Source organism: Panthera pardus, unplaced genomic scaffold, assembly GCF_024362965.1.
Source record: "Panthera pardus isolate Hobbes unplaced genomic scaffold, ASM2436296v1 HiC_scaffold_11, whole genome shotgun sequence".
Classification (NCBI taxonomy): domain Eukaryota; kingdom Metazoa; phylum Chordata; class Mammalia; order Carnivora; family Felidae; genus Panthera; species Panthera pardus.
This window is the reverse complement of record NW_026526666.1, coordinates 87,037,942-87,062,365: the sequence shown is the minus strand read 5'-3', so window position 1 is coordinate 87,062,365 and position 24,424 is coordinate 87,037,942. Positions and strand designations below refer to the sequence as shown.

At 42.8% G+C, this 24,424-nt stretch overlaps 1 protein-coding gene and 1 long non-coding RNA gene across 3 annotated transcripts in view; one reads left to right on the top strand and one right to left on the bottom strand.

Annotated features, from left to right (window-relative positions):
* Positions 1-3,563: 3,563 nt before the first annotated feature.
* Positions 3,564-6,707, bottom strand: LOC128772964 (uncharacterized). Its single transcript, XR_008417103.1, has 2 exons — positions 6,559-6,707; positions 3,564-4,310 (listed from the first exon to the last, which is right to left on the bottom strand). It is a non-coding gene; the product is annotated as an uncharacterized LOC128772964 (long non-coding RNA).
* A 204-nt stretch (positions 6,708-6,911) lies between these two features.
* The window catches only part of CEP85 (centrosomal protein 85), a 35,760-nt gene continuing 18,247 nt past the window's right edge, over positions 6,912-24,424 (top strand). Inside the window, exons 1-3 of one of the 2 annotated variants that reach the window (XM_019432404.2) lie at positions 6,912-7,058; positions 17,423-17,496; positions 20,504-20,656. In XM_019432404.2, the coding sequence (XP_019287949.1) occupies positions 17,442-17,496; positions 20,504-20,656 (208 nt within the window). In that variant the 5' untranslated portion in view covers positions 6,912-7,058; positions 17,423-17,441. Of the gene's footprint in view, positions 7,059-12,576; positions 12,699-17,422; positions 17,497-20,503; positions 20,657-24,424 lie in introns of those variants that run through there. The other variant, XM_019432403.2, reaches the window with a different exon arrangement.

The window sequence follows — 24,424 nt, the reverse complement described above, 5'->3', positions numbered from 1 at the left end:
AAACAAGTCCAGAAATATTTTACACTGATATTTCCATTACATTTTGCTTTTTAATGACTTTTAAACAGGTCATCTCAAATTCAGTAGAAAGTGTGGAAAGAGCAGGTACAGAAAGGAGGGAAGGGTTGAGTATCAGCTTCTCATTCATCACCCAAAAAAAGGTATCAGGACACAGTGTGTTGCAAGTGGCAGAAAACCTATTCCCAATTGGCTTGAGCAAAATAAATAATAAATAAAATTGAAACCATGAAATAAAACAGAATTTGTTGGCTCATGAGACTAAAAAGTCCTGAAGAGGGCTTGAAAACACCCCAGCCTCCTGTTCCTGGCTCCCAAAGGCGCTCCCTCCCCTCTCTCAGGGTTGTCTCTTCATTTTTTTTTTTTTATGATTTTATTTTCAGGAAGGCACCTGGGAGGCTCAGTCAGTTGAGTATCTGACTCTTGAATTCAGCTCAGGTCATGATCCCAGGGTCATGGGATCAAGCCCTATGTCGTCTCTGTGCTGAGCACAGAGCCTGCTTGAGATTCTCTCTCTCTCTCTCTCTCTCTCTCTCTCTCTCTCCCTCCCTCCCTCCCTCCCTCCCTCTGCCCCTTCCCCAGCTCTGTTTCTCTCTAAAATAAGAAAAAATTTAAAGTTTTTTTTTTTAAGGTTATTTGTTTTGAGAGAGAGTGAGAGAGCAGGCTCACAAGCAGGGGAGGGGCAGAGAAAGAGGGAGAGAGATATACCCCAGGCAGGTTCCGCCCTGTCAGTGTGGAGCCTGACCTGGGGCTCGATCTCAGGAACTGTGAGATCACGACCTAAGCTGAAATCAACTGTCAGACGCTTAACCAACTGAGCCACCCAGGCACCCCAAAAAGATTTCATTTTTAAGTAATCTCTACACTCAACGTGGGACTCGAACTCACAACTCCAAGATCAAGTCACATGTTCCACCGACTGAGCCAGCCAAGCACCCCAGTGTTGTCTCTTCAGATTCGACCTTTATAAGACAGGAGCCTTGATTCAAGCAGTGTAAGCCCTTCAAAATCCCCAAGGCCCAGGCTACCTGTTGGAATGTGAGGGAAATCAAAGAACAAAACAAATTAGCATCTCTAAAAATAATCTTGCAAGACAAGTGACAGAAACCAACTGTTTGGTTGGGCTGCTCAGGGAAGACAGGAGAATTTATTATAAGGTGTCTCCTGGAGGCCACGGATAGGCTCCAAGCAGGTTCTCCAGGGTCTAGGACTTGGGACTGTCAAAGTGGCAGGAACCAGGGAGTTGCCTCTCGTCTCATTCTGCACCTACACCTACTTTGTTCCTTTCTCCACACACTGGCTCCCCTGCCTCTTAGCACGCATGACCGAGAACTGCTGTCTCAGAATCTCAAGCTTTATATCACCTTCTTTTAGGCTCAGTTCCTGGGAAAGAGACTGTGAGTGGATCAGTTGAGGCCAGGGATCAGGGTCCCCCAGGGCCATCATGGTATAAGGGTCTCACCTCCCGTGAGGGGAGTCTTTGTTTAAGGGAGTCATTGTGGGTTAGGCTAATACACCCACAATGTCTCTTCTACCCAGATTAGAACTAGTACCCTTTCCTATGGCATCATCCCAGGAGCCCTTGCACTGGCTCTTGTCCTCCTGCAGAACTGTCCCTAGTGTTGGTGGCCCTGCACTGCCAGCCACAGACAATTGAGGTGGTTCTGAGCAGCTGCTTCCTGAAGACTTACCGCCGGATCCTTAGGGAAGGCACCTTCTCAGGATGTCCCAGTGTCAGCAAGATAGAGGAGGATCACCGTGTGCAGGTCTTCGTGCTGGAGAAGAAGGAGGGTACTTGTGGACTCTGCCTCTCTGTAAGCAAGCTGGGACGGGCTACCTGTTAAGAATGGGGGAGTGTCTAGGGGAGGAGTGGGGTACAGGGAGGACTGAGAAATGGGTGATTGGGCACCAGTTGTGACTTTATATCCATCTGACTGAGGAATAATTCTCTGGAATAGAGTCAAGTCTTAGCTATCAGACCAGTCTTTTTTGGGGAAAAGACCATGTTGTCCCCCATCAGACTGGGAATGTCCTTATAAATGACATCATGTTTGATGGATTGAGATATTGGTTTCCAAACTTGACAGCCACAAAAACCCTTTAAAACAAGAGCAACTGCAATCACAACCAATATTTATTGGTTTCTTGCCATGTGCTGTGGGTCAAGATCTTTTTTTATGCCCTATCCTTAAAGCTTCACGATAATCCTGTGAAGTTCCCATTTTACGGATGAACAATCTAAGGCTCCGAGAAGTAGAGGGATTTTTCCCAAGTCACACAATTAGTTACTAACAGGGCTGGTTTGTGCTCCTAACTGCTCACTGATGCTGTCACCTCCTTTCTTTGGAAGAGATCTTACATAAAAGCCAAATATAAAAACAGGAGAGCTCTGATTGAATAGGGGAGGAGGAAGGGTGACTTCTGCTAAACCAGCTCCCCAGTGTGTAGACGGGCTTCCTGTCCCTTCAAGGGAGGTTCTGGGGCTCCTGGAATCAGTTTGAAAACCAGAGTTTGTCCTAAAGGGATCATTTAGTTCTTCTCAGTGTCTACCATTATCTCTGCTTCTGCCACCCAGAGAGTCATGGGGTGTCTTGCTTAAGGTCATGGACAGAATTGGCAGTCTCAGTGTACAATAACTTAAGTCCACTGCTCTGCCCCCAGAACTCTCTATCGGTGTTCTTTTTAATAAACTGCCTTGTTCATAGCAACAAAAAACATCATTTTGATTTTCTTAGAGAAAACAATAAAATACCGAAAAGATATCCAAATCTTGGGATAGGGACCAGGAGTTGGCAATTTTAACCACGGACTCCAGTGATTCCTTACCTGTTTTCCAAGAGAAAATGCACACTGAAATTTAAGAGCCACTGGCACAGAGGTTAAGAACATGGGCTCTGGGATCAGAGAGATGTTACATTCTGGCTCTGTTACTTGCTTTGGGCTAGTCTTTTAACTTTCTAATCCTCGGTTTGCTCTTCTGTAAAATAGGAACTAATAACTAATAACCCTCCTCAGAGAGTTGTGGTCAGGTCCCAGTGCCTGACGTACAGCTCATGCTCAGTAAACTTGGCCCATTACTTTTAGTTCAATAAACAACTTGCAGCCAATGAAGATGGGAGGTGTCTCCCCTGGAGATTTGAAGGTAATGGCCGCCTCCCTGTTTCTTCCTAGACCAACCTTTATTCTCTGGAGATGCCTCTTCTGCAGGTTCACCCTGCCTTCATCAATACTGCCTCCACAATGCTCAGCTTCAGTCCAACCCAGAGATCTTCCCGTGAGTTCTTTTCTGTCAACTGCCTCTTGGGCTGGGCTCTGCAAAGCTTCCTGAGTTCTCATTGCTACCTCTAATCCAGGCAAAAGGAGTCAATACTCTGAAGATGTTGGCCCCCTATGCCCAACCACCAATCATAGGCACCTCTTAGATTGAAACTCAAAGCATTTGTGGAAGAAAGAAAATGCTCCAATGATGAGCACTGGGTGTGGTATGCAAGCGATGAACCATGGGAATCTACCCCAAAAACCAAGAGCACACTTTACACGCTGTATATTAGCCAATTTGACAATAAATTATATTTTAATTAATTAAATGAAAGTACGTAATATAACAATATAAAGTCTAGGTTGAAATATATGAGATCACAAAACAAAAAAAAGAAAGAAAATGCTCCCATGAAGTAATGCATTATGGGTCCTTTATGTAAATTACCATGAGGTAGGTTGCCTTGGATGGCTTCAATGGTCCTAGGTGGCCCCTCATTTTTCAGAAGTCCAGGAGGAACGTTAGCAGATTTGCTCCTCCTGTCCCCTTATTTACTATGGCTACCAGTGTTCAGTGACCTTGGGTGCAAGGCAGAAGGTGAGTGACTGTCCCTCCCTCTGCAGTTTCATGGTGAGAGTCTCACTCTGGTCACTCTCCAGATATGCCACCATCCCTGTTCTGTGCACTGGGGATGTCATCATCATCCTGGGCATCTTCATGGACCCTCAGCTCTCATCTGTACTTGAGAACAGACCATTTCCTCTTGGCAAACGTCTCTATATGGTTTTCGGAGTCATAAGCATTGATCCAGACAGATTTGCCCTGGTGGCCAATGAGGCCTTTGCCAGATGATGATCTCCAGGACTGGTACTATTAAGTCCATCTACCACTTTGTGAAGGAGCGGTGTCTGTCAGGCCACAGTAACTTCCTACCAATGGCACACTAGCTCTTGGTCTATGGCTTGTGCTGAGTGTGTTTGTTCCCATGAGCACAGATCCTGTCTCTTTCGTCTGTATCCTGGGTACATAAACACTGGGAGAAAGTGAAGTACTGGGTGAATGTTTGTTGAATGAATGCAAGTATTGTCATTCCCATTTTGCAGATGAGTAAACTAGGGCACAAGGAGAATAAAGCCTGTCCAAGATTACAGCCAATAACATTCATTCCTTTTACTTTTTCTTCAAATATTAAGGGCCTACAATGATAAATGTAAAAAACAAAAACCCAAACTGACATTTCAAAGTGCTACACACTATGCAATATACCTGACATGCATTACATTTAATAGCTAATACTGACACAGCATTTACCCCATGCCAGGCATGTTCAAATTACTTCACGTATATTAATTCCTTTAAGCCTCACAACACACTGTATAAGATAGTTGCATTTTTATTCCCATTTTATAGATGGAGAAACTGAGGCTCAGTTCACACAACTGGTAGACCTTTCTCGGTGCTGGGAAGGCCAGGTCCTTTACCTTTAACAGCTTGTGGTCAGAAGAACAAGCTGAGTCTCCTGACTTCTAGGTTGTATTTCATTAATATTAACAGATCTTCACAGAGCACAGTGAATCATTCATTAACTCACTGATTCCTGAAAATAGACCTAGGAAGTATTATTTCCCCCCGCTTTACAGATGAGGGGATTAGAGTGGGTTCAGAGAGTTGAAATTACCTGACCAAGGGCACACCGTTGGTCTATTCACACTTTAGAGTCCGGGTTCTGAAATACCACCAAATCTGTCCTAGCATGTAATTCTTCCTCTGTCAGGAGGAAATAGAACCCAGTGATTAAAGGTATGGGCGGGCACAGCAGCCAGGCTGCTCCCTGAAGAAACTTGAGCAACCTAATTAACCTTTCTGAACCTCAGTTTCCCTATCTCCTTAAAAAGGAAAGGGTCTGTCAAGGTGGTACCTAGAATGGACTTATTGATGGTGAGCTTGAGCCCCAGAATAAAGACCATGGAGTAAAAAGACTAAATGGGCTTTGAGGAGTACAAGAGACAGAGATCAGACAGGTGACTCCCTAATGCCCAAAGGAGGTGGCATCTGTGTGGACAGGTAACTCAGTGGATAAGTAATTTGCTGTCCCTTAGGCTTTTGCATTGGCTTGTTTCTCTTCCTAGAAACCCTCAACTAAGATACCCATAGGGAAAACTGTCATCTCCTTCAAGTCTTTGATAAAATGTTACCATTTCAAGGAAGGCTACTGGCCCATGCTATTTAAAATTGCAACTACTCTCCTCTCATCCATTCTAGATCAGTTTCTTTCTTCTGTGTATCACCTCCTAACTATATGCCATATTACATGAGATAATTTACTTTTTAAAAAATTAAATTATTTACTGTCTGTCTTCCCTTAACCACAAAATACTAGGAGGTTTTGGTCTGTTTTGTTCACTCATGTTCCCTAATTCTCCCAAGGACCTAGGACCTAGAACAGAACCTGTATATAGTAAGAATTTCCTTCCACCATGGAGTCTATAGCACAGGCCGATCCAAATATTACTAGTTATAGTGAAGCGTTTACATTTAGGTTATTGTCACCTCAAAAAAGTCACCATGACAATAGCATGGACAGTTCAGACCATTGGCTCCTAATCCCTTAGCTCAGAATTTTCTATGTCTATCAGAGGTTGCCACTAATCCCTACATTGCCATCAATAACTGAAGTTTCTTTTTTCAACTTGGAACAATTATTGCTAAATAAGTGATCACTGATAAACTATGCCCAGTCAAGCAAAAAATATTGAAAGGAGAGAGCCTTAGAAAAACAAAACTAAGACAACGAAAACTAAAAGATCATCTTTCCATGAATTACCCCTAACACACCATCAAAATAATAATAGTGAAGAGAAGGGAAGGAGAAGAAATAAAAACATAGTGGGAATGAAAAGATGGAAAGAAAGAAACAAAGAAAGAAAGAGAAGAAAGAAATGGAGGGAAGAAAGGAGTCGGAGGAGAGAAAGGGGAGGAGGCAAAAGTATATAAAGTATATAGGATTGATGTGAAGATGAAATCAAATAATGCACGTAAAGTTCTCAGTACGACACGCAGCGTTCACAAACAGCACAAGCGAAAAGGGGGAAATCAGTATTTGTCCGTCCACACCGCTGGCCCAAGCCAGGACTCCTAACAGTCAATGACTGCAGCCTCTTTCCACAGCTGCCCAGTCAGCAACCGGCTGCTAGGAGGCCTGCGGGTCAACGGGGCCTCTCTGCAGGTGACGCGGGCCTTCAACCTGTTCCACTTCGTGACCAGCGACACGTTCTACTTACGCAGCCGAGTGACCCTGTGTGACAAGCGGGAGGGACACCCCTGCCAGCCGGTGAGCTGGCAGCCCTGGGGGATCCTGGCAGTTTCCTTAGCCTACGCCTGGCGCCGGTGGAGGCGGCCCACTGGAGCCGGACACGTAGCAATACACCAATGCTGCCATCCTGGGGGCGGGACTAAGGCGGGGCCTGGAGGATGGCGGTGTTGGGAATTGGCCTATCCTGCCGGGGGCAGGAACCGGAGGCGGGGCTTGTGTTGCAAGGGACCAGTGGTTGACCTAAGGGGCGGGATTTGGGGGAACACACCTGGCTCCCCGGAGTCTCGCGCAAATGCCCGCCCTTGCTGGGGCGGGGAGGGACCTCGCTACCCTCAGGCTTGCATGTCCCCCGCCGACCTATAGGCAGAAGAGTTCGCCTGGGAGAAATCGAGCCTGGGAGATTCCGATGCAAGGGCGCCTGAAGACCGGCGCTGGCTGGGTGGTGTTCGGAGCCCATCCGGATTAGCGGTAACTGGGTCATTTTGGGGCCTCTCTGACTCCTCTTGCAAAGCATCCCACTGACCTGCTCTGAGACCCCTCCTACCTTCATGTCCTCACATTCCTCTCTTAATCCAGGTCCATATCCTCCCCAAACCTATATCCTCTTCAGCTTCTCCTCTGCTCAGGAAGGGTCCCCTCTCCTCACGGATCATGTTCTCATTCAGTTTCTACTCCTCTCCTCCCACCCCCACCTTTCCCGCCACACCAGCTCACTCTTCTTGTAGTCTGTTTGTCCCTTGTGCCAGCCTACTTTTGTGTATCTTCCTTGCTGGTCTGGAACAGTCTCTCCTTTCATAACAGTCCTCCAAAACTCCGACACTCATGGAAAAGCCTATCTTAGTAAGTCCGTTCTTATTAGAGGCAGAAGACTCATCATCACACCATTGTGAGGCCCTGCTTCAACAAAGGGTCAGCCCTCTTGCCCAATCTTGATGCAACCATGGGAATCCTGTCAGAATGTTTCCTGGAGTTCAATCTTTTTTTCTATGTGGTTTGAGTTCAATGCCTCCAGCAGCACGTGTTTGGCAGATTGGTACACAGAGATTGGTATGAAATTCTGGCGGGTGCACCAGGGTCTGGGGGGGTGCACACTGGGTTCTGACTGGTGCTGGTCTTGGATCCTATCTCTGCTCATCTCTGTGTGACTTGGGAAAAGTCAGTTACCCAGTTAGAGTCTCAGATTCCTCAGCAGTACACAGCAGAGTTGTCATTGGGGGTTGTTGGTACTTACAGTTAGAGCTTTACACTTTGTCAGAACCTGAGACTAGACAGAAATGACTTAGAGTAGGGGGTTAGGGTCAGGCAGGTAATAAGTGAGAGGAGATGAGTGGGGTCCACATTGAACTAGAGTACGTTTCATCCCTGTACTCCATCTCTCACCCCCATGGGAGGGACTGTCGGGACAGTGGGAAACCTTTGTTGAAAGAATGCATGAGTGGGTTACTAAATAATTCCCCAAAGTGGAATATCTAAGCCTAAATCCACTGAACCCTGTTGGTAATCATTTGTTTCTTTCCTGCAGAAGCCTGGATGGCTGTCTTTATTCTGATGGTGATAGGCTTGATGCTGTGATAAAATCCTGCCGAGATATCTTCCCCAAATCTAGCCCTTGGCTTCTAGTTTTGTTGCCTGAAGTAAGGGTGGGGTAGAGGTAGAGGAAGATTTAGGGAGAGATGAGTAGTCTGTCCTCTAGTTAGGGAGACAAGATGAAACCCCAGTGTGTCCCAACTACTATCTGGTAAGGAATGTGGCTGCTGAGCCTCAAGCTGTGCTTCCTCATCCCACCATCCCTTCCCATCTCTGGAACTCTTCCAAGGACAGGATTGGGCTGCTCAATACGGTAGGGGACAGGGCAGGGAGTATAGCCAATAAACAACAAGGAATTTTCCTACTTTGACTCCTTTTCTGTGTAATCTGACTACAAAGCTTCAGCACTTCATGAGTGTGTGTAGTTGTGAGAAGTCACTTTATTCTCTATAGGCATCAGTGTTTGTGCTACTATCATGTATCCATTCAAAAATGGGTTGGAACCTACTATGCCCCAGTTCCTGTGGTAAGCCTACACAAGACACAGTTGTTAACCTTACAGAAAGGACAGCTGAGTGCAGGAAGTAGGTGGTGTGGACCAGGAGACAGGACAGGCTTAACAGGTTGGCAGAGTGGCACTTTTACAAAACCACAAGAAGGCCCTTTTGCCTCTTTTTTGTTTGTTTTGTTTTTGAAATACTTTTGATTGATATCTATGACCATTTTGGAAATTAATTTCTTGGGAAAGTATTTTGCTACAAACAATAAAAGTTAAATTTAACAGTCTTGGGGCTTCTGGGTGGCTCAGTCGATTGAGCATCCAACTCTTGATTTCGGCTCAGGTCATATCTCATGGTTCATGAGATTGAGCCCTGCATTGGGCTCTGCGTGCTTGGGATTCTCTTTTCCCTTCTGTCCCTCTCCCCCAATTGTGCTCCCTAAAAAAAATTGTGCTCCCTAAAAAAAAAAATAAAAAAAAAAAAGATGTTAAAAAAAGTTAAATTTAACAGTCTTAACATTTCATTTGCAAGAACTTTTCTTCTCATTTAATGCTTTAATAGCTCCTAAAAATTAAATCAGATGATCAGTCCATATTACCATTTTTAAAATTTTAATTAAAAAAAAAATTTTGAGAGAGGGTGTGTGTGCGAGCGAGGGAGAAGGGCAGAGAGAGAATCTTAAGCAGGCTGCATGCTCAGCATGGAGACCTATGTGCGGCTTGATCCCATGACCCTGGGGTCATTACCTAAGCCGAAATCAAGAGTCAGACACTCAACCAACTAAGCCACCCAGGAACCCCTATATTATTTTAAGCACACCAAAGTTACACACTTTTTTTAAATTTTTAATGTTTATTTTTGACAGAGAAAGAGAGAGAGAGAGAGAGACAAGAGTGTGTGAGGGGAGGGGCAGAGAGAGGGAGACACAGAATCTGAAGAGGCTCCAGGCTCTGAGCTATCAGCACGGAACCAACATGGGGCTCAGACTCACCAACTATGAGAACATGACCTGAGCCAAAGCCAGCCCCTTAACTGACTGAGCTACCCAGGCACCCAAAAAGTCATACATTTATTAAATTAGCATGCAAGTAATTACATTTCATTGGGATTTCATATTCACTTTATAGGCCTGGAGTAGAGTATTTAAATAGACCTTTTGGTGAAGGCATTAACTTTTGCCCTTATTTAAAATATATCCTGAAGGTGGGGTGCCTGGGTGGCTTAGTCCATTGAGTGTCTGACTTGATTTTGGCTCAGGTCATGCTCTATTGGTTCAATTCATGGGTTCGAGCCCCACATCGGGCTCTGTGTTGGCAGTGCAGAGCCTGCTTGGGATGCTCTCTCTCTTCCTCTCTCTGCCCCTCTCCTGCCCTCTCTCAAAATAAATAAACATTTAATATATATATATATATATATATATATATATATATATATATATATATCCTGAAGGAAAAAGGCAAAATATTACTGATTGGACTATGCTTAAATATCTCAAAAAAATAGAATGAAACAAAATTAAGTAAACAAAGAAGCTACTGAGCTTAAACTATATTTAGTTGACCAATGAAAGAAGCCTCTGTGCTGTGTAACAATAGATGCTTATAAAATAAGCCACTAGACAACACTAATGCATGTGAAAGCAGTATCTCTAATGATAGGATTACAACTAAGATGCAGTTAGTTTATTTTCTTTTTTCTTTGATTAAGCTGGGGTGGGATATATCTGGCCAACTCTTTTTTCACTCAGGTTATAATTTCAAATTTTATTAAATTTGCAGCAAGTCTTTTTTTTTTTTTTTTTTTAACGTGTTTATTTTGAGAGAGAGAGAGAGAACAGGTGGGTGAGGGGCAGAGAGAGAGGGAAAGAGAGAATCCCAAGCAGGCCCCATACTGCCAGCACAGGGCCCCACATGGAGCCTGAACCCACAAACCATGAGATCATGATCCAAGCCGAAATTAAGAGTCAGATGCTCAACTGACTGAGCCACCCAGGAACCCCAGGTCTTTTAAAAATAATAAAGTAACTGAAGATTTAAGACTATCTCAGGGGCGCCTGGGTGGCGCAGTCGGTTAAGCGTCCGACTTCAGCCAGGTCATGATCTCGCGGTCCGTGAGTTCGAGCCCCGCGTCAGGCTCTGGGCTGATGGCTCGGAGCCTGGAGCCTGTTTCCGATTCTGTGTCTCCCTCTCTTTCTGCCCCTCCCCCGTTCATGCTCTGTCTCTCTCTGTCCCAAAAATAAAAATAAAAAAAAAAAAAAAAAGACTATCTCATATCTAAAAACTGATTGTGAATATTCTCTGAAATTAACATCTGATCTTTGTTAAGACATGAAGACTCATTCACATTTGAAAATTAGTAATATGATAATGGAGTTACTTTTAAAATACAGATATCCAGGGTACCTGGCCAGCTTAGTCAAGGTGGAGCATTTGACTCTTGATCTCCACGTTGTGAGTTTGAGCCCCCACATTGGGTGTAGAGATTCCTTAAAAATAAAATCTTTATTTTTTAAGTTTATTTTTTTTATTTGAGAGAGAGAGCAAGTGAGGGAGGGGCAGACTGGGAAACAGAGAGGAGAGAATTCAAGCAGGCTCCATACGGTCAGCACAGATCCTGACCCTGGGCCTGAACCCATCAACCATGAGATCATGACCCAAGCTAAAATCAAGAGTCAGATGCTTACCCAGCTAAGCCACCCAGGCACCCCTAAAAATAAAACCAAAAAAAAAAAAAAAAGGACAGATACCCATTGGAGAAAACTGCATAAATGCACTATGCACCATTTGTAAATTTAAATCTCAGCACTTCCACTATGTTTCCAATTAGCTTTGTCTTCCATTCTCTGTATCAGCTCTTCAAATACTCTCCGTTCTTCTCAGTCCTCCATATGCCCCTGTTCCCTCCCTCTTCACAGATGTTTTCCACAAAACAAACAGAAGCAATCAAGTAGAGGTTTCCACCACCCATTAGTCTACCTCCTACCCACCAGTCTACAAATTTATTCATTTAGACACCTATCGTTACTATTTAAGAAAGGTTTCTGGTCCTAATTTAGAGAATATCCCCTAAATGCATCTATCACATCATACCCAGATTCATTATCCATTAAATCTGCTATTTTATGCCTTCTATATTGTTACCTTAAAATGTTATGAGACCAGGGTGGGGATAGAACTTTGGAGCACATCCCCAGAGTCCTAACTCTAGACTGAATTTGATCCAGTAATTAATTCTCTTTAAGTCTGGTTCTTCAAAGTTAAGAAATCCCGACTTTTTAATGCCTCTCCCTCCCAGGTCAGGTTTCCAGAAACCCGGAATTTGTCACTATCCTTTGGCTGATGGCTTCGTTCCTCCTTTTAACAATTCCCCGGTCTGATTCTTAAGTATACATTAACGCAAATGAACTTAGTTCTTTTCCTGGGGACGGAGTTTGGGTAGGGAGGCAAGATCGATCTGTTAGTTACTCTTCAACCTGAGTCCTGGTCACAGTCTCGACCACTGGCGACCCTAACCCAGCCCACGCCCTGCCCCAGCCACAGATGAGCCCTAACCCTGACCAGGCAGTGACCCAGGCCACACCCTCACTCCGGACCACCACCTGACCCTTTGCTTTATCTCAGGTGGGACCACTTATAGGTAGTGGGGAATGGGAGAAGGGTGGGCCCGGTTGGGGGCAGGGGTTCGTGGAAGATTTTCCCTGGCATCCAACTTCCTGATCCGCCTAAGCCCAGCAAAGCACTTCAGACCTGAGTCTGGAGGGCTCCGCCCACAGGCGAGACCTGGCTAGGGGCAGGGCAGAAGGTCCCGAAGAGCGGTGAGGTCATGCGCAGAAAGATCCGTCCGCTCCCGGCGCCGAGCGCAGCGTGCAGGGGCGGGACACCGGCGCGGCCCGACTCCTGATTGGCCCCAGGCGGGCAGAAGGGGGCGGGGGCGGGGCGGCGCGCGCTCTGAGGCGCGCGGCCTGGCGGGTGTGTAACGGCCGTTAGGCGAGCCGAGGGAGGGAACTGCTGCCTGCGGCTGACGTGGTGGCCGCAGTCGGCGTCCCAGGGTGAGGGATTTCGCCGCCCGCTTTCGGCCCCACGTAAGTCCTCCTCCCCTCGGGAGCCCTTGACGGGCTGACAGACCCCGCCCTACCTTGGGGAGCCCCGGAGGAGCCCCAGAAACACTCCTGACCTGCCTTCTTCGGGGGCCGCAGGAGAGCGAGGCGCATGCGCAGAGCCGCTAAGCCGTCCTCTATGGGTCTCTCACCCGCTGGGCTTCCTAAAATAATACCCCGCACACGCCCCCTCGCGACTCGCTCGCGTCCCCGCCCTCTTCGCCTGGCTTTCTCCATCCTTCACTCCACAGCAGTTGCTTTACCTTTGTAAAGGGTAGGCCCCGTGCCAGTCGCCGGCGGGACGGCGGGAAGCACGTTGGTTGCCTGCACGCGGCACGCAGTCCCGGGAGAAGAGGCGACATTGCTCGGGTGACGACTCGTTCGTTAGCACTCAGTGGTGTGGGCTGGTCAAGTACGCAGAGCGCTAAGCACCAGGCGCCGGTGTAGTTCGGGAGGGCAGGGAGCCCTCCATGAGGAAGCGAAGTCGGGGCTGAGGCTTAAAGGGTGAGTAGAGAGTTATGGTTGGGGGACAGACAGCACTCGTGAAGGCGCCAGGCTAGAGTTTCTGAGCCGACTTTGCTCCCCGCGGGATATTTGACGACGTCCGGCGACATTTGCAGCTCTACAGCTCGGGGATTGCTCCTGGCATCTAGAAGTCAAGGATGCCGCTAAACATCCACCTTACACAGGACAGCCCTCCCCCCCCCCCCCCCCCCCCCCCCACTTATCTGACCGAAAATGTCAGGAGCATCCCGATTTCCGAACCCTGCTCGACGAGGAGGAGCTGGTGCTTTGGATGAACCACAAGTTTAGTGGGTTACAGCATGTTTGTTCAATAGAAGGTATCCAGCACTTCACGATAAAACAGGAGGATCAGAGCCCTGTTTGTCTTTTACGCCAGTATATTTCCAGCATATGGCACAGAGCCAGGCGGATAGTAGGCACTCAGTGAATTTTGGTTGATGAATTGAATACTGTGTGCTGGGTCAGGAGAGCCGATAATAACAGGATGATTAAGATAACCATGCCTCGTTACTTATCCAAAGTCCTTTTCTCAGGACTTTGTAAAGATAACTTCTTGGCAAGGATTTGGCTTCTCTTTCTTTAGGTATGGTTTAATGAATGATCATGGTCATGACAGTGTGATGGTGTGAGTTTTTTTTTTTTTTTAATGTATGTTTGTTTATTTTGAAAGACCGCAGGCACAAGGGAGAGAGAATCCCAAGTAGGCTCTGCACTAACAGCACAGAGCCTGATGCAGGGCTTGATCCCACGAACCGCGAGCCCATGATCTGAGCCGAAATCAAGAGTTGGAGGCTCAACTGACTGAGCCACCCAGGCACCCTGATGGTGTGAGATTCTTACTGTGCTTGTGTCAGCTGTGTATCCTTTCAAATCCATTCCTGTCTTGATGTGGTTCTCAGCAGCTGCCAAGTGTGACATTCCACACTAAGATTATAATTCTTCAGGGAGAGAAATATAACAGTCAAAACCCAACTCTTGGGTAGCACCTTGGAAAAGAGAGCCTGTGTGGTGACCAGGGGCAAAGTGAAGAAATTGTATGAGCTGTCCCTGCTCCCAACTTCTTTGGGGCTTGCAGCTCTGGCTGGGTCTGAAGCAGAAACCCCCAACTTGTGGTGCCTTGGTAACTTCCTTTATTTCTTTTTGTCACACACAGAAAAATGCTAACTAGACTCCTTTAGCATTAGAGCACAGTCCTGGCTTTGAAGCCTCTTGTGGCTGTATGACCTTCACCTCTGTAAGCCTTCATTTTTTCATCCATGAAATGAGGGTAATACTAGTAATTGCCTCATAGGTTTGATGTGAGCATTGATAAGACATGATACTTATAGAGTGTTTAGCACAGTGCTAGGTGGGTAGAAGGTACTGAATACATATTAAATTTGTTGGATGAATAAATAGTTTAAAGGGCTTTGAAGATAGAAACCATCAATGTTGAGTGCTTTTTTTTTTTTGTCTGCTTCCATTCACTCCTACCTTTCTTGGCTGTGTAATTGGTTATTTACATTACTTCTTGTATATTCATTTCTCTCACTTTTATTTCAGGAAATCTTTATCTCCTTCAAATGATCCTAAAAACTTCCACCAATAGCTCATCTACTTCTGAACTTAGTAGGAAAAAGTTAAGAATGATCTCTTCCATACTGTTTTGCTTCTTTTGGGAGTTCTTTTTTTTAATTATAATTCACATACAATAAAATTCAATTTAACATGTGTACAATTCAGTGGTTTTAGTACATTCACAAGGTTGTGCGGCCATCACCACTATCGAATCTCAGGAGATTTTGATCACCCTGGAAAGAACCCCCATATCCATTAGCAGTCACTCCCTATTGCCCCTCCTCTTAGTCCTTGGCAACCACTAATCTATCTATGTGGATTTGCCAGTTCTGGACATTTCATATAAGTGGAATTTATCCATTCATCAGTTGATAGACATTTGAAGTTTTTTTCTTTTTGGCTGTTATAAATAATGCTGCTCTGAACATTCATATACAAGATTTTGTGTGAGCATGTTTTTTTTTTTTTTCTCCTGAACATATACTTAGTAGTGGAATTGCTGAGTTATAGAGTAACTTTTTAAAAAAAAATATTTTATTAAATAAAAATTTTAAATGTTTTTATTTATTTTGAGAGAGACAGAAACAGAGCATGAGCAGGGGAGGGTCAGAGAGAGGGAGACACAGAATCTGAAGCAGGCTCCAAGCTCTGAGCTGTCAGCAGAGCCAACCGTGGGGCTCAAACTCGTGAACCATGATATCATGACCTGAGCCGAATTTGACACCTAACTGACTGAGCCACCCAAGTGCCCCTAGAGTAACTCTTTAATTGAGAGTTCTTTTGTCATCCTATCTTCAACTCTTCTGAATTTGCAAAGGTCTCAGAATCCAATGAGCCTACTACCATTTTTGTTATACTTTAAAGAAATGAGTGAAGAAAAGGATTTTGATAGTGACCATTTGATATCACTACTAGGCAGATAATCTAATCCTTCTGTGTCACCATTAACACACTGAATGATAATAGCTGTATATGTTGAAGCTTTTACTGAACAATCTCTTACCCACTTTGTCAAGACCTGGGATTTCAGGGGATGGTACCATTAATGTAGATGCAGTGAATAAGTGAGGGTTTGGGTTGTTGTTACTAAGAGAAAACTATAGAGGTCAGTAAAGCATATTAGAGAAATTGTACCCATATAGCCTTTGTTTTCCCTTCAGAGTTGAATTTCACCTCTTAAGAATTGTGATCTACTGACTGATTTTGTTCCAAACTCTTTGGGAGCTCTTATAAATTCAGTTTCTAAATTCATACTTTATCTTCCAGGGACCACAATGTACCTCTTTTTTATTGACATAAACTGACAAGTAATAATAATAAAAATGTAATTAAGCACTTAATATGCGTCAGGCACTGTTGTGAGTTAATTCTAAATGAATTAGCATGCATTAGGTTTTGTCTTTATCCTCATTTTTATATGAAGGAAGTGAAGCACATAGATATTAAGAAATTTGCCCAAGGTTACACAGCTAATTGAGAAGTCAGACTTCACATTCAGGCTCTCTGATCACACGTGCATACTCTGAATCACTTCCCTGTACTGCCATGCCTCTTAAATACTATTCAAAAATAAGATATTTCCTACTTTTAGTTACAGTTAATTAAAGCTTTTGTTAACACAGATAGTAATCAGACTTATGCTGAATTCTCACAGCCTAACATTAGAATAAATGTAAGTGTTTTAAGAAGTGGGGAAATGGGAAGAAAACCTCATGTTCCCAGCTGAGAATTGGAGTTATGCTTATGACCAAGAATTCTGTTTGTCAATCATATGACTAACTTTCATTACTGGAGAAATAGGAGAACTTAAGTTAATTATAACTGAAGGTATAATACTCCACTGGTGGTTTGGTTGTTTAGTTCTTTCTCCACTCCACTCCCCCATCCTATTTTCATGGCTAAGAAAATCCATGGCAAAGTTTGTTAATTAAAAGTAATATTAGGGGTGCCTGGGTGGCTCAGTCGGTTGAGCATTTGGCTCTTGACTTCGGCTCAGGTCATGATCTGACAGTTTGTGAGTTTGAGCCCCACATTGGGCTTTGCGCTGACAGTGCAGAGCCTGCTTGGGATTCTCTCTCTCTCCCTCTGTCTCTGCCCCTCCCTCCACTCATGTGTTCTGTTTCTCTCTCTCAAATAAACTTAAAAAAATAAATAAAAGTAATATTTTGGGGGTGCCTGGGTGACTCTTGGTTTCAGCTCAGGTCATGATCTCATAGTGAGTTCAGGCCTCACCTCTGGCTCTGTGCTGGTGATGCAGAGCCTGCTTGGGATTCTTTCTGTCTCTCCCTTTCTCTGTGCCCCTCCCCTGCTCATGCTCTCTCTCTCAAAATAAACATTTAAAAAATATATCATTTTTAATTTTTGCAGCAATTGAGGGGTTCTAGGATCATATAGGATCAGTATTGGGAATCTCTATTTGGTTCTAGGTTTTCTCTCCCTTAACTTAGGAAGAGAAGTAGGAAGGAGTATTAGGAGTTGCTTTGCCTTAAAAAATATCTTTAGGAGTAAAACAAGTGGAGGACTAAGGACTATTCTGTGTGGTTTTGGCAGTTTGGGTTGAATGGGAGTGAGTTATAGGGAATTAAAAGTAATGGAGAGATCTGACTGGTTATTCCTTCATTCTGCAGTTGCCTCAAATAACTATTGATGGCCATGCAGGAGAAATACCCAAGTGAGAGGATCTCTCATGTGGCTTCGCCAGGTGAGTAGTCAAAGTTTTCCGGGTTAAATTCTGACTTTTGCTCTGTTGTTCCGTAACAAGTTCCTTTAAAGGAAATATTCAGCAAACAAGCATTCACTGAAATGCTTGAAAAGAACAAAAATAACAGGAGGCTATATTCAATAGAAAAACAGTCCTCTCCAAGAGAACAACTGTTTATCTCAGGTCCTACATGGCTTCCAACAAGCCCACGTGATTGTTTGGGAGGGGAGGACACATGAAGGAACAGAATGACTTTGGAACATAGTTTCATTTGAAATCAGAAAAACACAGCATAAATTACTGTGTTCTATGTTGTCTTTGTAGTCCTGTGGGTGTGTCAGTCATCTGCTAGCCCACAAAGATTGGAATTCTTCTTGGATGCCTACAGTCTCAGTTATGTTGTCACTAGAGACTCAGGAATTTATCTTTAGAGTGGATTGACAAGATTTTGAAAGCTCAGCAGATATACTAAGTGGATATATTAAGTATATTAAACATATATAAATATATGTATACACAATAAACGTATTAAGTAGATACAGTATATTCAAGTAGGAAGTAGCATAGAAAAATAACTTTTTGAATCTGGGGTATTTATGAAGAAAAGGGTACATTTTATTCAGCTAAGGATATGCTTTATTTATTTTTTTTTTTAATCTTCATTTATTTTTGAGAGAGAGAGAGACAGAGGGTGAGCAGGGGAGGGACAGAGAGAGAGAGGAAGACACAGAATCCAAAGCAGGCTCCGAGCTGTCAGCACAGTACCCGACGTGGGGCTGGAACTCATGAAATGCAGGATCATGACCCAAGCCAAAGTCAGGCACTTAACCGACTGAGCCACCCAGGTGCCCCAGAATATGCTTTATTTAACTTTAAAATCCCACAGTGCCTTACAGCAGACATTTGTTAGATATTTGTTGTATTCTCCTAGGCATGCTGCCTTGCAGAAATTAAGCATTTTAAAAAGCATTTGTTGAATCAATTCAAGATTCATTCAGCAAATATTTATTGATCATCTGCTATATGCCACACATTGTTTCAGGGCTGGATTGTACAATTTCTTATGACAATTATGTGTATAACACACAAGTTTTTGGGATGTAGCAATTTCTAACAAAACTCACTGCTCTTCTGATGGCTTTTGTCTTTAGTAATCTCTCATTCGATTAATGATGGTCTTAATATTTTGATGAAGATGCTGGTGATAGGACATGTGACATAACACACAAAAAATTTTGCTTTCAAATTTGAATTTGGAAATAAGCATAAGCCTCTTTACCTATATCAAAATAAAATTTTATTTTAACAAATATCTCTTCCGAATTGATGTGTGGAGTGAGCAGATAGAAAAGTGGTACCCATAAAGAATGGAAGGTTAGTAGTAGAAACAAGAAGTGATTTCCAGTAAGAGGCCAGGAAGATGGTAATAGAGGCTCTTAATCAGTTTTCCTTATTTCAAAGGGTCTGGCAAATTGTAAGCTAACTAGGGAGAGAACGCCATATAGACTCATCAAGAAGTCAGATTACTTTCTTTCTAGTACTTAGTACAGATAGTAACACCAGCTAATCTTAGGCTGATCAGAAGCTCTGATTGTTGGGTATATCTTCTATGAAAGATTATTACTGATTACTGCATGTATATAAATTCTTTCAAATCAGGCAGTCCACTGTGACCCAAAGAATAAAAAGGTGTCCTTGGAGAAAGTTAGGGTGCCTTCAGTAGAAAGCAGAAGTGTAGCAAAATTAGAAGAAAGTGGGTGAAAAAGATGGGAGAAGCACTAAAACTGGAACAAGAGAGAGGGTGGTTTGTGTTGAGATATCATTTGCTTCCCACTAAATCAAAGAGTCTGTAGAACTTTATTTTCTGATTTCAACTCAAACTCTGACACTTTAAATGGATAAGTAGACACCATTTCCTCTTTGTTTACACTGATCATCAGATACAGTTTAGAAAATTAGTGGTTTTTTAACAATAAATACTAGCAAATTATTTATTGAATATTTTCTACTTACTGGCCTTTAAATAGCAAGCTAACAGAATTAAAAATATCTCATCAGTCTTGCTTTGTCTTACCCACTCGGAAATTTTAGTGGTTTCTTTGCATTACACTCAAAGTCTTAAACTCTTCAGATTGACTTTCAAGACTTACCTTGATCTGGATTCACCCTGCCCACAGGGTATCCTTGTTCAGTCAAGCAATGATTTTCAACAACAGACTGGACTACCTATTAACCTAGGGAACATTTGGAAGCATATGGGGTATTTTCAGGTTTCACAGTGATGGTGGGATGGGGTTAGGGCTGCTACTGGCTTTTAATAGTGACCAGGGATGCTAAGCCATCCTGCCACATATAGACTACACATTGAAGAATTGTCATGCGCAGAATGCCAAAAGCAACCCTGTAAGGGGAAAGAATGTGGATATTGGAATCTAAACAACCTGGGTTCAAATCTCAGCTCTATCCATTGTAAAATAGGGGTGATGATACTGTTCAGTAAGGAAGATGAGATCATGTTGATAAAGTGTTATGGCTTCTAGGTTTCAAAACATGGTAGTAGCTACTATTAAATAGTATTGTTTTCCATCCCAGTACTCCTGGGTTCTTGGTAAGTCTTATTTCTGTCTGTGAACATTCTCAACTCTCATGCTATTTCCATTTAAAATTAACTAACTCAGGGGCACCTGGGTGGCTCAGTTGGTTAAGCGTCTGACTCTTGATTTAGGCTCAGGTCATGATCTCAGGGTCGTGACATTGAGCCCAGCACTGGGCTTCATGCTCAGCATGGAGATTCTCTCTCCCTCTTTCTCTGCTCCTCCCTTACTTGTACTCTCTCTCAAAAATAAAAAAATAAAATTAACTAACTCAGAGTAACTGAAATAGGTACAGGAGAGAGAAGGGTAGGGTGCTGCTATTTTTTCATAGGTTTAAGTGATTTATTTAAACAGTCTTGTGGGGGTTATATCAGCTGGTTCACACTAAAGGTGGGAAATGACACTTGTTTCAGGTTCCGGTGTAATTCAAAAGGGCAGTTCCCTGGGGACTGAATGGCAGACCCCAGTTATCTCAGAGGCTTTTCGGAGTCGCTTCAGCCGCTGTTCAAGTGTAGCTGACAGTGGGGACACAGCCATTGGCACATCATGCTCAGACATTGCAGAGGGTAAGTGTGAATTAATGTTTTGATTACCAATATGTGTTGTCATTTTCACATTGTGTTCCAGGTATATTGTCATTTCCAGAGTATTCATAACTCAGTCCCTTCAGCCAGGGAGTTTGCTTGATTTTTCTTACTCCCATGTTTCTTACAACTGGTCCTTTCCTCTCAATTTTTACTGTTTGTCCTATCTTAAACAACTTTCTAGTAGGTTTCTTGGCTTCAAGTGTTTCCCTCTACTGCCAGACTAATTTTAAAAGCCTAATTTCATAGTTTTCCTTTCCTGTAAATTCTCAACTGCTTCTATTACTTGGAGGATAAAGTTCAGGAGCCTTGCTGAGTTCTGTGATCTGGCCTTATTCCACCCATTCAGACATATTTCTTAACTGTCACCGAGTATGGTGTTTTATTATGTTATGAAAAAGCACAGAACTTTTGTTGTTATTTTTGGCTATCTGAACTCTTTCCTTTTTTTTTTTTTTTTTTTTTTAAGATTTTATTTTTTACGTTATCTTCACACCCAGCATGGGCCTTGACCTCACAACACCAACTGAGATCAAGAGTTGCACACTCCACCTACTGAGCCAGCCACATGTCCCTGAGCGCTTTCCTTCTTTAATCTGGGCCCATTCGTGCTGTTTCCACCTCCTCTTGCCCTTCCCAGCTATGCTGATCTTATATTTCAAAATCTAGTAAAGTGTATGATAAGACTTTTCTCATCCCTTCCACCCATTACTGATCTCCCTCTCTGCAATCTTGTATCTTTATTGTGCCTGCCATTTTGGGGGCACATAAATTAAGTAATAACTGCCAGACAGTACTTTACAAGAGTTTTTTCTTTTTAGTTAGTTTGTTTGTTTGTTTATTTAATCTGTATACCCTATGTAGGGCTCAGACTCAAAACCCCTAGCTCAAGAGTCACATGCTCTAGCAACTGAGCCAGCCAGGTGCCCCGAGAGTATTTTATTTTTGCATTTAGATAGTGAGTTCTTAGAGGGCAGAGACCTCATAATTAATAATAACTAAAAACTATTTATTAAATACTTTGTGATGGATACTATACTAAATTTTTTCTACATTTTTCATTAATGTCTTTAAGAACTCTATGAAATATTTTATTATTTCCATTTTACGGATGAGAAAGCTGAATTTCAAAGTGTTTAGATGACTTGATTAAAGTCACAAAACTAGTCACTAGTATTTTATCAGATGTCACAGCCACTAGGATGGCTATAATCAAAAACATAATAACAAGTGTTGGTGAGAATCTAAAGACATTGGAACCTCTATACAGTACTGGTGGGAATGTAAAATGTTATAGCTGCTTTGGAAAGCAGTTTGGCAGATCTTCAAAAAGGTAAACATGGAGTCACCCTATGACTCAACAGTTCTACTCCACCTACCCAAAAGAAATGAAAACACATTTCCACACATAATCTTGTTATAGGAATGTTCATAGCATTATACATAGTAGCCAAAAAATGGAAACAACCCCAAATGTTATTAACTGATGAATGGATGAGTAGAATGTAGTATATCCATATAATAGTACATTTTTCTGCAATAAAAAGAAATTAAGTACTAATACATGCTACAAAATGGATGAACTTTTAAAACATTTATGCTAAATAAAGCCAGACACAAAAGGCCACATATTGTATGATTCCATTTATGTGAAATGTCTAGAATAGGCCAATCTATAGAGACAGAAAATAACTTAGTGATTGCCCAAGGCTAGGGAAGTTAGGGGAAATGGAATGTGACTGCTAAAGGATAAGACGTTTCTTTTTGTGGTGATAAAATGTTCAATAATTGATTTTTGTGATGGTTATACACCACTGAATATAGTAAAAACCATTGACTTGTACACTTCAAGTGGATGAATTGAATGGATGTGAGTTATATTTCTGTTCTTTAAATTTTTTAAGTTTATTTTGAGAAAGAGAGCGTGTGTGCCTATACGAGCAGGACAGAGAGAGAGGGAGAGAATCCCAAACAGACTGCACTCTGTCAGCATGGAATCCGATGCGGGCTCGATCCCAGGAACCATGAGATCATGACCTGAGCCAAAATCAAGAGTCGGACACTTAACTGATTTAGCCATCCACGCGCCCCTGGGTTTTGTCTACATGTGCAGTCATGAAACCTTTTTTCATTTTGACTAAATAATCTTTTAAAAATCAAACAGTGGTCTAGATACTCTGCCTACTGAATTGACTGACTGTATTTAATTCAGTCACATCGTTACACAGATTGTATGCTTTTTATTCCTTTGGGGAAAAAATATATATATTTCCTCTTGTGCATTCTTTAAAAAAATTTTTTTTTAATGTTTTAATTTATTTTTGAGACAGAGAGAGAGAGAGAGAGAGAGAGAGAGCGTGAGCAGGGGAGGGGCAGAGAGAGAGCAAGACAGAATCCGAAGCGGGCTCCAGGCTCTGAGCTGTCAGCACAGAGCCCGACACGGGGCTCGAACTCACGAACCGCGAGATCATGGCCTGAGCCGAAGTCAGACCCTTAACTGACTGAGCCACCCAGGCACCCCAAAATTATAGTAGCCTTGATGTAGTGACCAAAGCCATTGGTCTAGAAGTTTGTTTGTTTTTGTTTTTTTTTAAAGGATCCAAGGTGTCTTCTCTGCCAAAACAGTTTTGTACAATGGTCTTTATCTTAATTCTTGTTCATTTTGTTTATGAATCTAGCTTGGTTTTGTTTGGAGCCCAGTTGACAAGAACCCTTTTGACTGGTATAAAATATAGTTCATTGTTGCATCTTTTTTTTTTTTTTTTTAATTGTTGCATCTTTAAACTAAACAGGCTTGGTTTTGTTTCCACCCCTCATTAAGATGTTTTACCTTTAAGATTCTCAAAGGACTGGTAGAGATATATACTTGAGAACTCAGAGGCTTTCAGCTCTTTGCTAAAGACTGAAATTGTCTCTGGCTTAGTTCAGACTACATTACTTCATAAACCAGTATGAGATATAGACAGAAATGATCAAGATTTGGCAATAGCTGAGGCATCTGGGTGGCTCAGTCCATTAAGTGTCTGACTCTTGATCTCAGCTCAGATCTTGATCTCTGGGTGGTGAGTTTAAGCCCCACATTGGGCTCTGCACTGGGCATGAAGCCTACTTTAAAAAAAAAAAAAAAAAAAAATTATAGGGAAATCTACCCCTTACCAAGAAAGCAGAGTTGTTAGAATTGGGGGAGAGAGGGTGGAGCAGGGCAGTGGGTATTGTTGAGAGGAGAGATTTAGAAATATGAATACCCTTAAAGTGGCCAAAACCCAATGATTCCGAGAACTGTAGACTTTTCTCTCCAAAAAATCACATATCCTATACTTTAAATTTTGAAAGCCTTTGAAAATTGTAGAAGGTAAGTGGCCCTTTTGAAAATAAGTGTTGCTGTTTGTTTCAAAATACAAACCAGACTTGAGGTGTAACTTGACATTTAATACCAGTTTATCAGAATCACAGCAGATTCCTTACTATAAGTAGATAAACCTAATAGATAAGTGACAAATGATGAAGATTTTACTTTATTCTTTTTATTTTTTTATTTTTTAAAAGTTTGTGTGTTTGTGTGCATGTGTAAGAGAGAGAGAGCGCATATAAGTTGGGGAGGGGCAGAGAGGTTGAGAGAGAGAATCCCAAGCAGGCTCCACATCATCGGTGCAGAACCCAGCATGGGGCTTGATCTCACCATTGTAAGATCATGATCTGAGACGAAATCAAGAGTCAAACACTTAACCAACTGAGCGCCCCAAGATTTTC